At 42.7% G+C, this 15388-nt stretch overlaps 1 protein-coding gene across 1 annotated transcript in view; it reads right to left on the reverse strand.

The window, feature by feature from the left end:
* Positions 1-12113: 12113 nt before the first annotated feature.
* GALNT2 (polypeptide N-acetylgalactosaminyltransferase 2) overlaps positions 12114-15388 on the reverse strand; it is an 88820-nt gene continuing 85545 nt past the window's right edge. The window contains exon 16 of the mRNA XM_083857133.1: positions 12114-14989. Coding sequence (XP_083713259.1) covers positions 14834-14989 — 156 coding nt within the window. The 3' untranslated portion in view covers positions 12114-14833. The remainder of the gene's footprint in view (positions 14990-15388) is intronic.

A 15388-nucleotide genomic window follows, 5' to 3' on the forward strand; every position in this document is an offset into this window, starting at 1 on the left:
CCCGTTGCTTTTCCTGTCTTGTTCTTTTCTGAAATGCTGGGGAAGATTGGTCATGCTCTGGGTGCATAAGTGGAAGGATGTAGAGAATAGTCTGTAAGATAAGTTACAGGTTCACACTCTAAGACCATTAGAATCATAAACGTACCATCTTTAGCCAGTCACTGGGGATAAAGGCATTTTCTTTAGAAAGAATTGACTTGAAAGGCATAGGCAAGGGGACCATTGTCCCCTCCATGCCATCCTGACCCCAACAGGAACACTTCCCAGCCACCTCAGGGCAGAACAGGGTGGACATAAGGACAGAGAGAGCTGTCCCAGCTCTCAAATACCTCTGCTGAACAGAACCAGCCCTTTGTCCTCACTGCTCTGGCTCTTCCGGTGAGCATTGTCTGTTCCACCAGTGGTACCCACCAAACCCATGACCTGCACACCAAATGAGTGGCATTTGCAGGCAAAACCAGACACGTGTGATCTGCAGATGGCTGCTGTTTCACAGCTCCAAGTCAGCAAGTTGCTAGGACCTGGTTTAAACCTCATTCCATCCACCAAGGTAGCAGAAGCCTTGCAGGAGAACACGTGAGTGGGGTTACAGTTGGTCTTTGCCAATAACCACAATAAAGATGTCCCCCATGCCCTGGGCTGTGTCCCTCGTGTCCCCATGGCTGTAAAGGTTCCCGGCATCTCCAGGTGTGTGAGTGTGGCTCAACACTGACCTATGGCCGGGATCTGTCAGGCTGCCGAGTCTGATTTGCTCAGCGTGTTTCTTCATCGCATCTTGTGTTTTCTACATGAAGGAATTTAGTTTGCACTTTAGCTGTGCTAAGAAAAAGCCAGAATTCTAGAGAAAACAAAATATTAACAGAAGCAATGACCAACAAGCCCCTTTACCTATTTGATGTCTTTATAAACCCAGTCCCTAGGAGGGGACTATTTCCTGGAAGTTGTTCAGTATCACAAAAGGGGGGGGCAAGAGATTCTGGCTCTTCAACACAGCCAATAACTGAGAAATCTTTTCAACATGTAAGTAGCTGCATTGGCAGCCCTTAGTGCTGGTCTGAAAGCCAGTCTGGCCCCTTCATACAAGAAACAGACTCCTTTTCTCCTTTGCTGTGTGTTTTTTGCACCACAACAGTCACTGCCGAGCAACAGGGGAAGAACTCACGGGTTTCTCTCTGAGATATCTCATCCATGCTCCAGAAGCCATCAAACCACAGTGCATGCCTGCAGCTCAGAGCTGAGGCTGCTTCATCCCAAAGGAGTGCAGAGGCTGGAACCGTGTAGGTGCATCATCAGGGTGATGGATCAGCCTGGCCACGCCCTGACTCAGGGCAGGGCCCCCCCAGACGGGAACAGCCACTCACAGGTGGCTCCTACATCACCCCACAGGCATACACAGCAGGAGGGAGCTAAGGAGAGGATTACAAGCCCCTGCAGTGAGACCAGCTACACACCAGACAAGACGTGCAGCTGTGCCATAAACCAAGTGAGAATTTTTCCTTGTTCCCTGTCATGGCTGGAGAGTCACCCCCAGCAGCACAGCACTTTGCCCCCTGGATGTGCTGTGACCAGAGCTCACACTGTGTCTGGTCAGGCCACACTATCAGAGGTACAATAAGCAATGCAGATCATCTTTAACACACTAATTGAATAAAAGAAGGAATTTAATTTATGAAATTATGAAACCCAGGATCTGATTGACACAGACATACGCATTACCTTGGCGCTGTCATTTACAACACTGCCATCCATTCAAATCAGGCCAGGGCCTGCAGTAACTCAATCTCCCCTGAAATTATTCTCAGGAGAATTTGTAATCAATTCCAACAACATGGTCTTTATTAATTAAGCCAAACTTAACATTCCCTTTTGTAGTGTTTTCTAATATCCTATTCCACTTGTCCCTCTGTCCCCAGAGAATAACAGAGAGAATAAAAATGCCACCTCACAGTCACTGCAGAGAAGGACACCCCCAGCTGTCCCCAAGTCGAAGCACAGACTCTCCTAAAGTACCCTCACCTGAAATTTGAAAGAGCACCTTACAGGCAGTAATGAATGGCATCTCATCAGACCCCTGCAAAGCAGAGCCATCTCCTCACTTCAGAGATGGTCTCCGTGCAGCAGTTTCCTTAGATTACAGCACAATCACCGTTTTGTCTTTGGGAATAGGAGTTTAAGAAATCAATACACAAAAGGTGATGGGAATTGAGAAGCCAGAAACCTCTCTGGCTTCTCTGATATTCCCACTTCCCCAGGTGAGGAGGGGGACAGGATTCTTCAGGAACACCCACCCACTCAGTGATACTGGCATGAGGTTCATGTATTTTACCAGGGCTTTTTTTGCAGATTAGATTTCCTGTCACAGGTGTTCGCTGGGAATCTGCAGTCCAGCCTTCATCAAAGAAGCAAGAGCAGCAGCAAGGGAGGTTCTCAGAATCACGGGGATTTGGAAATCCACAAACTTGGATGAGAATCAGCTCCCCTGAGCAGAAGGACTCACCTCCCACAGTGCAGCCATTGCCCTGCACTGGCCTGGAGGCAGCTGGTACCAAATGCAGTGTGAACACACCAAGGTGCAACAAGCCAGAATATGCTCCTTTTCCTACTTCTATGACTCAGGGCTGGACTGCAACCTTAAAAGAAATGTTAGATATTCCTCCTGCCAGATTCAGACTCCCCAAGGGCAACAAGGCAGGATTTAAGATGGCAATACTGTCTCAGACCCTTTGGGGAAACAGCAAAGTAAACCTCTTCCATCTCTCCTGGACACACAAAATTTAGAAACGATCAGCTACAATGATGCCAAATAATAATCCCCCCAAAATGGAAAGGTTTGAGGGAAAGCAGGGAGGGGAGAGACATTTATTTGCTGTGAATAAGACTAGCATCTGCAGGCAGCCACACCAGAATAAATTGCAAATTAATCTCAGGAACTGGAAAATTTCATTGCCTACTAGTCTATCAGTATCCTAGCCTTTTTGGACTGAAACTGTTGGAGATAAAGACAAACACATGAATTAATGGGCATAGTTGTATCTTGGACATATGGACTGGAAAAGTTAGTCTCCAAGCATAAGCAACTGCATTTGCACCCAGCCACAGAGGAAAGACTCCATCCAACACTTGCAAAGAAAAATGTAATTCTGTACCTGCTGGTGTTCCTCCAGAGTATGTGTGCTGTTCTTCTCCTTGACATCTCAATTCATCTGTTTTCAGTCCTCTCCCTTACTCTGCCCAACAACTCAGCACCACCTAAACCCCACAGCTACTTCTGATACTGGGTGGAAGAGAGACATCCCAACAAGTAACTTTGTATAACATCAGCATAGCGTTTCTGTGTTCAGATAATCGCCCTTTTTTCACTCCTGTCCTGTAATTAATATTGAACAGGTAGAGTATTGCTCTGTTCAGTTTCAAAAAGTTTCAAAATTACAAAGCAATTTCAAAAGTGCCACTGCAGAGTTCCACGGTTTGTCTTTTCAGACACCAGGTAATGTTGAGTATTTACTAAATTGTCCACAGATGATCACACACAGTTTGCAGCCAGGCTGAGCAAGTAGTGTTATTAAATACTGCCAGTCAGCTTACTAAAATAGAATAAATACTTGGATGTTTAATGAAGAAAACCTGTTACTGCAGCCAGGAGCTTGAGGTGTGTGACCCTGGAGTATCTGAAAGGTACTTCAGTAGGACTCAGACCAGCTGTTAAACATCTGTGGCCCTTTCTTGGCCAGAGCAACCAACTGGCCATAGACAGTTTCAATCAATCATCCATACACAGCAGCATTCTCTTGCCCGAGATGACAGCAGCCAATTTCAAGGCATGGTGCACTACAGTGATTTAGAAGCTGCTTTTTTGAACAAAAAAAGGCCTCCCTGGCCTGGGGCAAGTACACAAGAACACACACCAAGCACAGACATTCAAGTGGACTCAGTGGCTGCCAGCAACAGATTTCTGTTGCTCATGTGATAAACAAAACAAATTCAGGAACTTTTTACCACAGGTCAGCATATATGATGTTTCTCATGATTTTTCCAGTTGCATCACCACAAATTGCAATATAGAGTGGTGGTTCTCCATATTGAGACCAGTGGTAAATCACAGATCATGAACAGCTTGCAGGCACTGGGAGAGACTTCCCTGATTGCTTCCCCAAAGAGCAGCCTGCAGGGGTGATGACCAGGCTCCCTCTGAGCATGGGAAAGCAGATGTCAAACATAACCGAGCCGCAAGGGAGCTGCCCTGCCACAGCCCAAAGCCCAGGGAGCTGGAAATGCTGTCCTGCAGCTCTGTGGGTGGCACCCAGCCTCATGCCTGTGCATCAGGTTTAACCACCAGACATACCAGACCCTACTCTTCTCCCCATGTGCTCACCCTACCTGTTGTCTCATTGGTTTTATGGCCCCTGGTCCCAACTAGCTCTGCTTCTGTGCTGCAAATAACCAAATGGCCTTTATGCTACCTGAAAGGAGAAAACTGCAACAGAAAGAGGGAAAGAATTTCCTCTGTTTCTTTTTGAACAACGAGGAGCTATTTATAACATGGTGAGGTTCATTGTTGCACGAAAGCAGTGCCCTTTCCCAGCTGACAGAGCCTCTCTAACAAAGACAGAGGCACAGCAGCCTGCAGGATTTCTTTTTGCCTGAGGTAGCTTAACCCAGTTTTTCATGTGGATAATGAAAATCAGCAGTGGATGAGATTTGATGTGGCTGCTGTTCTCTGGGGCTCTATGCAAAGGCCAAAGCACCCAGGAATGTATGAGCAGCTCCACCCTCTCAGGGCAGATTTCTGTAAAAATGGGTGGTTGCAAAGCTCCTTTCCTCACTGAAAGCAAACCATAACACATTATCTGAAGTCAAGGGAAGTTATACCTGGGGTTCAAAAGTTGCCTTTCTTCCCTGTCAGCACCTCAGGCCTGTGTGATAGAGGCAGTCAGCAGAGCACAAACTGCTCCCTAGGCAGGTGGCCTAAATCCTGCTTTGCCCAGTGATGCTGCAGGGCACTGACAGGGTTTGTGTGCTGCCTTCCCTCCCCTCCCCATCAGCTAAGTGCTCCAGGGTGTCCATCCCCTCAAGCTGGAGCAGTGCAACTGCTCCACAGTCCCTGGGGCTGATGAGAAGCCTCCCCTAGACAGGGACAGAGGCTTCAGAGGCTCTGGTAACAGGGCCAGTGTCACACATAGCAGATCTGTATCCCCATGGGCGCACATCCAGACTGGATGGCTGAAGAGCCCAACTCTGCCCCTCCAGCAGGAGCATCTCTGGCCAAACAGTGCACGAGTGCCTCAAAGCAGGGGCAAGAACAGCACACCTGTCAGACTCTGAGCTGCTTGAAGCAGTGGGGAGATGCTGAAGCCAGGAGTGTTTTAGGAAAGGAGGATAAAGGGTCACTATTGGGGGATATTTAGGCACCTTCACACAGGCCTTGAGTTTCACAGGAGACTCCTTGGATGGACCCAAGCCTCCTAAGCCAAGCTGTGGCCAAAAGAACTTCACTGTAACATTGCAGCAGTGGTTGGGAAATGGCACAGGAGTTGTATTTGGCATGGCTGCCAAAAGTTAATTAAAACAACAAAAACAAACTGGGGAGAGGGCTGTGCATATGACAGGGTTCATCAGTCGAATCAGGTAGAGCTTGTGCTTATTACATGCGTCAGACCAAACCCCCCACAGCGACTCCTCTACCTTTCCACCTCCTCAGGGCTAATTTAAGAGCTGTTCTTTGCAGCCCATAATAACAGTGAGAAAGAAAATCAAATTCTGTTCTGCCAAAAGGAGGAAACTGGAACAAGGGAACCAACAGAAAACTTGTCTTGCTGCCATCTCTGGCTTTCCTAAGGAAATTCATGCTCCAGGGCACCCAGTCAAAGAAAGCAGAGCTGCCAACAGGATGCACGACTCTGATCCTACCCACAAGGGAAGCCAAGTCCATCTGCTGGGAAAGGGAAGGACACTTCCCACAGATAAAAAGCAGTGGGGTGGGAGGCATAGGTGAACACAGACATAACCATCCTGCACGGACAAATATTTTCTCTGGGAATACCTTGGGTTCAGACTGCCTCTTTTGTATGGACAACTCACCCCCCCTCCAAAATCTCTCCTGTGAGGGGCAGCTAACCTCCCCTGCCCCACCAGAGAGCATCAGCTCATAACAGAGCTCTTCACACAAAAACATGAGCAGGAACACTGTGACTACTCCTGCAGGCACAGGGAGCCAGGCTGATGTGATGCCTCCTCCAATACAAGTATTCAGGCAAAGCCAGAATTGAAGTAAGCAGGCTAAAGGGTCACCTTCCATTCACTTAGATTTGGGCTCACCCTTTGTGTCCCCATGAAACAACTTGTATTTAGCCAAATCTATATGAGTGACTGCTTTTCTTTTTTTTTTTTTTTTCTTTTTCTTTTTTTTTTTTTTTTTTTAATCTTCCTGGAAAGTCATTCAATGGTCATTGCTACAGGAGCATTGCTCACTTCTGCCAGGCTCAGCTCTGCTCCACACAGGCTGGGCACTTCATTCCCAGAAGTGTTAAATCCATACAAAGCGGATTAAAGTGGAATCCATACACAGAAGTACCGTAGTACTGGCACAAGACAAAACAGCAGGACTGGTTCCAACCAATCCCTCAGTGCAGGGCTTCCCGGGGCAAAAGCCACCTGCTCTTTTTGTCATAATTTCTCTAGCAATAGAGGCCAGGGTGCCCCACCCTGAACCAGGACTCCCTTTGTGCCAGGTGAGGATAGCCAGAAGCTCATACCAGCCTTTCCCCAGGCACTACTAACAAAGGTCAAAATTCAAATGCAGCACAAAGCTCTTTGCATCCAGGCTAATTGCAAATCCCATGGCATGCTTTCAGAAATCTATAGAACTTGTTTTCTTCAGAAGCTCTCAAAGACCGTCCTTAGGGACTTAAGCAATGAAAAGACACCAGAATGTCAAAGATGCCATCTTCTACCCAAGAAACTATTGAAAATGCTGATTCTATGGGCTTCTGTCTGTGGCAGTTTTGGATAGGAATAAAACTCTTGTTTTATCCTATAAAATCATGTGGAATTTGGTCCTCAAAGGCACTAAATTGCTATTCACAACAACATACAAAATTAATTTACTAATCCTTTCCAGACTAATTTCTTCCCCATATTTTCTCAAATATGGAGAAGAAATTAGTGAAAGTGAAAGTCTGAAATCTAAAAATTGTCTGCGGCCATTTTCCATTTTAATATAAAATCAGCCAGAAACATTTTCACATTTTATGTGAAAGGTTGAGGACATTATTGTCTAAGTAGCAAGAAAAATAATTTGAAATGAGAGCTGGAGATGGGATTCTTCACCCAGCATATTAAATATCAGTTGCTTGGTCACTCCTGGGTGTGCTCACCTGACACGATCCCTTGGCACGTTCCTGGGGCTGCACTGTCTTTTCCTGCCTGCTGTGCTCCAAAGGTGCTCAGTGCATCCATGTGTTTGTCCAGCCTCAGGACACTTCAGGAAGAAAATGTGAGCCAGCATGGACCAAAGGATTTAATAACCCAGTAACCAATTGCCTAAGGAAAGACCAAAAGAATAGAATTAAAACAAAATATTACTTCCACCTGCCCTTCAAGTTCCCATCAATCTCTGGCTTAAAGACTTCCCAGTGCACGTTTATATATTTTTATGCTTTACAGCCCTGGTTTCCACTGAAGACTGTCACATCCATGGAGTAGTTTTCAACAATATTAAGTGCTTTTGTCCCAAACCTGCTACCTGGAAACTTTTTTTTTTTTTTTTAATCTTCTCACTCACTACTTGTAAAGAACAGCCATGAATTACCTCCCTATCCATATACTCCTTACTGTTCATGATCTAACCTCTTGTACAGCCACCTTGCCTTTCTAGCTGAAAATGGCAACAATTCTTGCTTCTTGCTGATAAAGGACTTCAGATATAGCAGGGAAAGGAGTGGCCCCTGGCATCTACTCTGAGCCACTGGGCTTGTAACTCAGCTATGTCTGTCTCCCTTATTCCATTTTCCCCTCTTAAGATTTACAATTATGATGTGCTAATACTTTGATCCACTCCAGCTCTGTAAAATGGGAACCACAGAGGTTCCCAGGTGGCCAGCCAATTTTTGGGATGTCCCCTGAGCAAAATGACAGGCCCTCAAAGGCATCGTCATTTTTCTGGAGTTGAGAGGAGGACCTTCAGCTCTCATCATCCATCTGTCTGCCTTGAGAACAGCTCAGGAAGAGCTGTAGCAATGTGTGACCTGAAAAACCTGCTTCTCACCTAGTTTAAGGGCTGAGTCTATAAGGCCAAAAGTAAAGAAATGATGGAATCATATCCTGGAAGCTCTGATCCTATGAAAAAATATTTTAAGGAGTTAAACATAATCAGCAGAGAAATGGCTGGCAGTTGAAGCTAGACATTTAGCCTGGAAGCAATTATTCATTAAAACAAACTTATATTGGAAGAGATGGCAAAAGGAGAATTAGATCAGCTGAAGATTTCCTAATTCTCAAATTCATCTGTTTCTCAAGATGTTTAAACTTCCTGAATTTTATTTTTAAAAACTTCTGAAAATTCAGCTGGTCTTTTACATCTGAGCTCTTGCCAGAGGTCACATCCAAAGAGAAGCTGAGCACTTGGCACAGATACCACTGTTGAAGATGTTACAGCTGATGCTTTAGAGCCTCTTCTCATTTTTCCTTAAACTATGAATTACTGACTGAAATACATTCTAAGCTGCAGCTCTGCATCTGCTTCTCCACACCCTCTCACTTTGCACCTTTTTATTCTTCTTCACTTTTTTGCATCTTTTCTACTGAGATGCCAAGAAGAGAGTGTGTGTCATTTTCTTTTAAAGCTCCTCCCATGACAGAAGCCCTGATCCTCACCAGTGACCTAAAGATGCCTCCCTCTGTCAAATATAAATTCATTCAACAGGAAAAGTAGGAGCAATGTCTTTATACAATTCTGAAAGCAGCTGGCAGAGAGCCTAACACCAGTATGGTGTGCTCCATGCCACAGAAAGCAAAAACTGCACACAGGGTGGAGAATTTTCTTTCTCCAGACTGTCTAGGCCAAAGTGTTATATCCCTTTCTAGTAGGAAACTCCCTGTCAGACAGTGGCTTTATGTTGAAACCATGACCTTGATGCAAAACTTAAAATCTTTTTGTCCCTCTCATCCCTGTTCCTCCTCTCTTGATACTACAGGTGCTGCTGGCTTTACATATAGTAATAAGACTGTTTTGGCATAAGTTGTTATTATGATTATGATTATTATTATTATTACAATAGGCATCTCAACTGGAACACAAACCAGAGCATCCCTCACCTCAGTCTCTGTTATAAAAACATAAGGTTTGATTTTATGGCCTAGTTAAGCCAAGGTCAAAGAGTTTTCAGCTACCAAAAGTGACAACACTTTTTGTGTTTGGGTTGTTGGTGATTTTATTTTTTTGTTCGTTTGTTTTTGCCAGCCTTCTCTATATTGTCTTATGGAATGGGCAGAAACACCATCCCAAGGGAGGAGAGGCAGGATCAACATTCCTTTCCCCATCAGCAGCAACAAACACGCTGACTCAGCTGAGCACAGAGCTGCCACTAGGAATCCACCCCTGTTCACTTCAAAAAGGGCCTGCTGGACAGGGAGAGAGGGGGCACAAAAGTTGAGAGCAGTATTTTACAGAAGTGGGCTGATCACACTACCAGAGCACAACAGATCCTCCGTAGTAATTTTCGAGCATTGTTTTTACCAGACTATCAAAGGTGACCTTTAATTAATACAGGTTTGACAGAAAGCTATTTTCCACTTCCAGATCCTTTTTAATTAAGGAACATCTTGAAAAATCCCCAGATTAAAAACATCTGCTGGGTAGAAATAAGAACTTGAAATCAAACAGATCCCTCTTCCTGCATACAGAGCAGCAACATGCCGCCATGCTGCAAGAAATCAAGTCAAATCAAAAGGGTATTTTGCACCCATTCAGACCTCTTGGAAGGCTGTAGAGAGAACATCTGTGGACTGACTTTATTCCAAATTTTTAAGCTTGATTACTAGCAGATCTTAAAATAGCTACTGGATACTAAGCTCTAAATAAAATGTGCAGACTAACAAAAGCTTCAACCCTGACATTTGTGCTCATTCTGTAATCATGGCTTATTATCACAGAGTTTTTTTCAGTGGCTTCATTCATTTGAAATTATTCTATAGAGGAACAAGCCTCTTGCTAGAGCATTCTGTAAGAAGTTATTGCTATGAAATTATACACTATGTTTCAGGCTTGAAGGAGGACACAGGTGATGCCTGCATGCCACTCATGGCCATGTAAACTCCAATAGCATCTACATTTAAAATAAACCTAAGTAAGGCAAATTAGATGTTGGTATTTGCATACAAAAATTAAACATCTGAAAACAACTAAAGTTATGGCAGAGTTATAACACCCCAGAATAGAACTGGGCAATGCTCTACAGGATCCACTTCAAACAAGACAACAGCCCTTACCTCAAGCAGGTTGCAGCCTTTTCATCTCTCCCAAAATTCAGCTTCCTTTCCAAATACAGACAAGCATCTCTTTGAAAACTCAGGATTTTAAATGCTTTTGTTAATCCACAAAGAATAAAGCTTACACATTCCCTTATAAAAGACATTTGCCTTTATGCACAGCAACAAGCAAGAAGAGTAAACCCATGCATAAAAAACTGCTAAAAAGCACGACCTGAATTTCCAGAAAATAAATGGGAAACTTTTTTTTTTTTTTCAAATCTATGTACTCAGGTAACATGGGAACAAGGGAGTTCTGGTCAGCAGTAATGCAAAATTTGCTGGATGGTTCATTCAGTCCTGCTACTCACACTAAGAAGTGAACTGAGAACAGTACACACAGGAAACATTGAAGACTCTAGGCAGAGACATAACATACTCCTACATTTAACATTGGATTAGATTAAAATCTTCTATTCCCAAAAGCCTGTTGTAATTATCTTTAGGTATCACCTACCAGCTCCCAGGTGTTAAAGGGCATTTAAGATAGAGAAACCTCATTTGAATTCTCATTTGATATAATCTGCAGATGGAAAACTGTTCCTTTTGTTTACTGCAGCTTGACAAGGCCTTTTTATTTTTGCCAGCCATTAATATTAAAGACCTATTTCTTTGAATTAATTTAGATGTTGAAAGTCACTGACTTCTGCTACACAGAGAAAGTTTGTACCCATGACTTCTCCTTTCCCACAGGCTGCTTGGCAAAACTCTTCCTGTCAGTCCAATTAAAAGAATGGAAGCGTTTCGTTCTTTCCTATAGATGCTTCCACAGGTTCTGCTGGCTGATCCTGCCCTTGGGGCTGACTGCAAAGCTGAGTTTCTTAGACCAGGAACAAAGAACCCAGCCTTGTATGCCAGGGAGTGGGAAAGAACGATGTGCCCCAACAGCTGACCTGTTGTATCTCTAAGGCTGCACATGAGATTTTTAGAGCATTGTCCCATCTCCAGCTCACTTAGTTTGCAGCCCAGCTCTGCCAAGGGGATGCCAGGCCAAGCCCTGTTGGCATCCCCATTTCCTCTAATGGCAACAGGAAAATTCTCCTTTCACATCCCCCAAGAGGAATTTGAGGAATTTGCTCTCTCCCCAGCTGTCCTGGTGCAGGTTCATTTGCAAACTCTCTAAACTAGGCCAGTGGAGTGTTTGTCCCCTAAGAAACCTTTATTTAAAAAAAAAAAAAAAAAAAAAAAAAAAAAAAAGTATTTTTCGTTTAAATATTTCCAGTCTATCATCTCATGCAGCACAGGCACCTCAGTGCCCACCCTGCACAAGAGAGCAGGGAGACCACATGACCACATGAGAGACACAGCAGGAATCTCCAGAAGCTCAGGCCTAGAGGGGCAAGAGGGGGAATGCCTTGCCAATACATTTTCAGGTGACCATAAAATCAGCATTAGCCCTCTCCTTAGTGCAGCACAGCTTCTGAAATAAGACAATTTTCTCAAAATTATAGTATTAAACACAAACAAAATCTCTTTTTATAAATACAAATATACACCCACATATACACTCTTATAGAAAAGGAACTTTATGAAGCGACCAAGTGAAATGAAATGTTTGAAAACTACTTCAATCTACAAGCTCCAGGAAGACTTTTACTGGCTTTACTCAGTTCTATTAACCAGCACACACTTATCTATAAAGCGTTCTTCTTTATTTAAGTTAAACAAATTTTCAAGGATGGTTTCCATCTATAAAATGAACAAGTACAAGCTCTGTACAGCAGACTTTTCAAACCAACTGAAAAAAACAGTTTCCAAACTATGTTTTGAAAATCTGCAAAATAAACAGTATCACCATTCTTGTTCTGAAGACAGTAAGAAAAGTTCTCAGGAGACTCTATCACAATTTGCTTCAAGGGCTCTTAATTTATCTTTCAATTGGGTGAATTTCTTCAGCATTAAAAACCCCTAAAATCACAGTAAGTAACTTTGGCACACTGTCATGTAAACATAACAAAAGGATACCACTTCTTGTCTGTTCTCTCAAAGAAAAGCATACAGCTCCTATATTAAAACCCCCTATGCACAACATCCATGGGGAATTACTGAAAAAATATTCCTACTTTATGAATGTTGTAGTCATTAAAGACTTAAGTGATGAAAGATGGAATTTCTTTAAATTTCTTTTTACTAGCAATTCTGATTCAGAGATGAGGCAGGTCAATATTCAGAGTTGCAGCTGCTGATTTCAGTTAGTACCACCCTCAATCAGATCAAAGCTGTGAATGGAAATACCTCCATGGTTGAAGCTGAGTGGTTGGGTTTTGTGATTTCCTTTTAAATTCTATTTTTCAAAGCTTCAAACAACTGGTTTGCTGCTGAGCTTATATTTCAGCATTTGTTTTCCAAAACATGAAGGCATCTATTGCTGTTTATGAAACACGTTCTTCAAGTTCTCAGCTAGATTAAAAGGCCACAGGGAGAAACTAAAAGCTGAAAATAGTTTTTCCACTGTCTGGCCTTTAAAACAGGCAAGCTTTGGAGAAAATGGATTGTGAATAAGCAGAGAAAAAGTATTAATTATTCATTAAAAAGTCAGATGATGATGGATGGGTAAGCAGGTCGGTCATAGCTTCAGACACACAAGGTTTTTATGGGCACACTGGCACAGTGAAGTCACCTTGCCCATGAGAGTACCATCCCTATATCTGATGCATAGGTACAGCCAAGGGAAAACGAAAATCAAAAACTACTTCCAGGACAAAGAACGAGAGGGACTGTACCAGCATACTACAGTACAGCAGATGTTTTTCATCTACTTATGATCAAGCTTATATTTTTCCAAGAACCGTCTTTCCAAAAATCACTTCCTGGCACTCCATGTCTGCACTAATTTTTGTCAATTCTGTCTTACTTATTAATACTTATTTACTTTCCTTCTCATTTTAAAAGCTCATTGAAGCATTTGCTTTTAATAAAAAAGTATATAGTCTATGCAAACATAAGAAAGGACAGGTCAAAGTTAGAGTTACCTTTGACAGCATTGTTTTATAAAAATGACATCAGCTGGACTGAAGCTGCAAAATGCACAAGTTCTATGGTTAAAAACACATAGGCTATGCAGGTATCCAGGCTGATTCCCAGAGTCAAGCCTGAATGCATTCAAAAGCTACATTTAAAGAAACAAAATGGAAGAAAATTCCCCAGTAGTAGGTCTATAAATTAAGTAAGTGCAATTCAGAGATATTACATAGCTGCTCATCCTTGCAAATTAAAATTCAGATCTTGTGCTGTTGTTGGTGGTGTTACAATTCTAACTTATTTCTGTAAATCAAAAGGGCAGTTTAAGACATTTTTTTCCTCATTAGGGCCCAGAATAAAACTCTGCTGAACCAACACAGCTGCACAAAAGCTCTGTGCAGTTTCTATAATTTTGTAACAAAAGAAGAAATATTTTAAAGACAAAGTACTACAGAAATGATCAACATAAATACCAAGTACAGGTTTAACATTATCCAGAGCACAGGTGATGAATTCCCGAGCTGGAATAAACAATCAAGCAATCATCTGGGCAGATACACTGACTTCCTCTGCTATTTTCCTTCTCCTCCAGAGCATCATGATCTCCATCGAGGGTGAAGTGTTAAGAAGTAGATCCAGTTTGCAAAGCAATAGCATCCAGTGTTAGCACGGACATCATACCCAGCAGCACAAAATCCGCACCCTCAAGAGTTTCTCTCTCCTAGCACTCCAATCCAATTTCTGGTTATACATATGTCAATCACTTTGTTGAAAATTATAGGATGATGAAAACTGATACAAATCATTGGGAGTTGACAATATATATACTTTCATATATTTATATTTAGAGTCCATCATAGAAAAGTTCATATTCAAATTACCAAGTACACACGGGAGAAAAGAAAAAACAACTTCAAAATGACACTTCTGGTTCTGGAAATGACTTCTATTCCAATGGAGTTTTCAAATTACCTTCTCCTAGTAATTTTACCCACCCTCCCTCCCACACTGTTCCCCACAGATGTTTCTTCAGATCCTTTTGTTTATAATACGTCAGTTGTTCCTAGAGTTAATTATCTGCTGTGCAAGTAGTAGCTGAAGACAGAAAGGAACAGTTGAAGTCTGCAGCACAATTCCTTCTTCCTGTGAAGAAAATGCTCAGTGACATCTTTGCAGTGCTCCGAGTCCCCTGGATCCCTGGTGTCTGCTTCAGCACTATACTTTCAGATAAAGGTGGAATACTGAGGTATATAAGTTCCGTGGAAAGTTTTAAGAAATACATCAGTAATTCAATCAAAACTTTGCCCAATGTTTTTCAGTTGAAACAGCATTTTGCTTGTAAGTCCTTCTACTGCTGCAGATTAAGTGTGAATTTCCACTGCTGTGACAAAGAAGGATTGCAGATCTCTACGGTGAGACCACCATTTTTGGCATTTCGGCTGTCTAGACAGAGATTGCTGCCAACGTGCCTCAGTTTAGAGTTGCTTTCAATTTGTTCCCATTTCTGGAAGAGAAAATACAGTTATTGATCTGGAAAAGCGGAAAAAAAAAAGAATTCTACATCCTTTGAAGTCTTCATAAGCTTCCCTGGCCTGTGCCTGGAAAGCTGTACAAACTGCAATAATAGGAGCAGTTTAGGTGATTCTTGAGAACAAGTTATGTAAGTTCTGTCAAGTCTTGCCAAAACAGCTGTTCTTTCTGCAAACACTCTGCAAGACACAGATTACACCAACACATTTCCCTCTAGTTCAGAACTTCTCAAATACACTGTCCCACACTGTTACCTGTGTGATACCTTTGGTCTGAAGAAAAAAATGACAATCAAAATCCATCCAAGTACCACTACAGAAATACAGAAATTCAGACACCTTTCAATTTTACAGAAGACAAGCAATCTGTGCTG

The sequence above is a fragment of the Zosterops lateralis genome (assembly GCF_965231275.1).
Source record: "Zosterops lateralis genome assembly, chromosome: 3".
NCBI classification, from domain to species: domain Eukaryota; kingdom Metazoa; phylum Chordata; class Aves; order Passeriformes; family Zosteropidae; genus Zosterops; species Zosterops lateralis.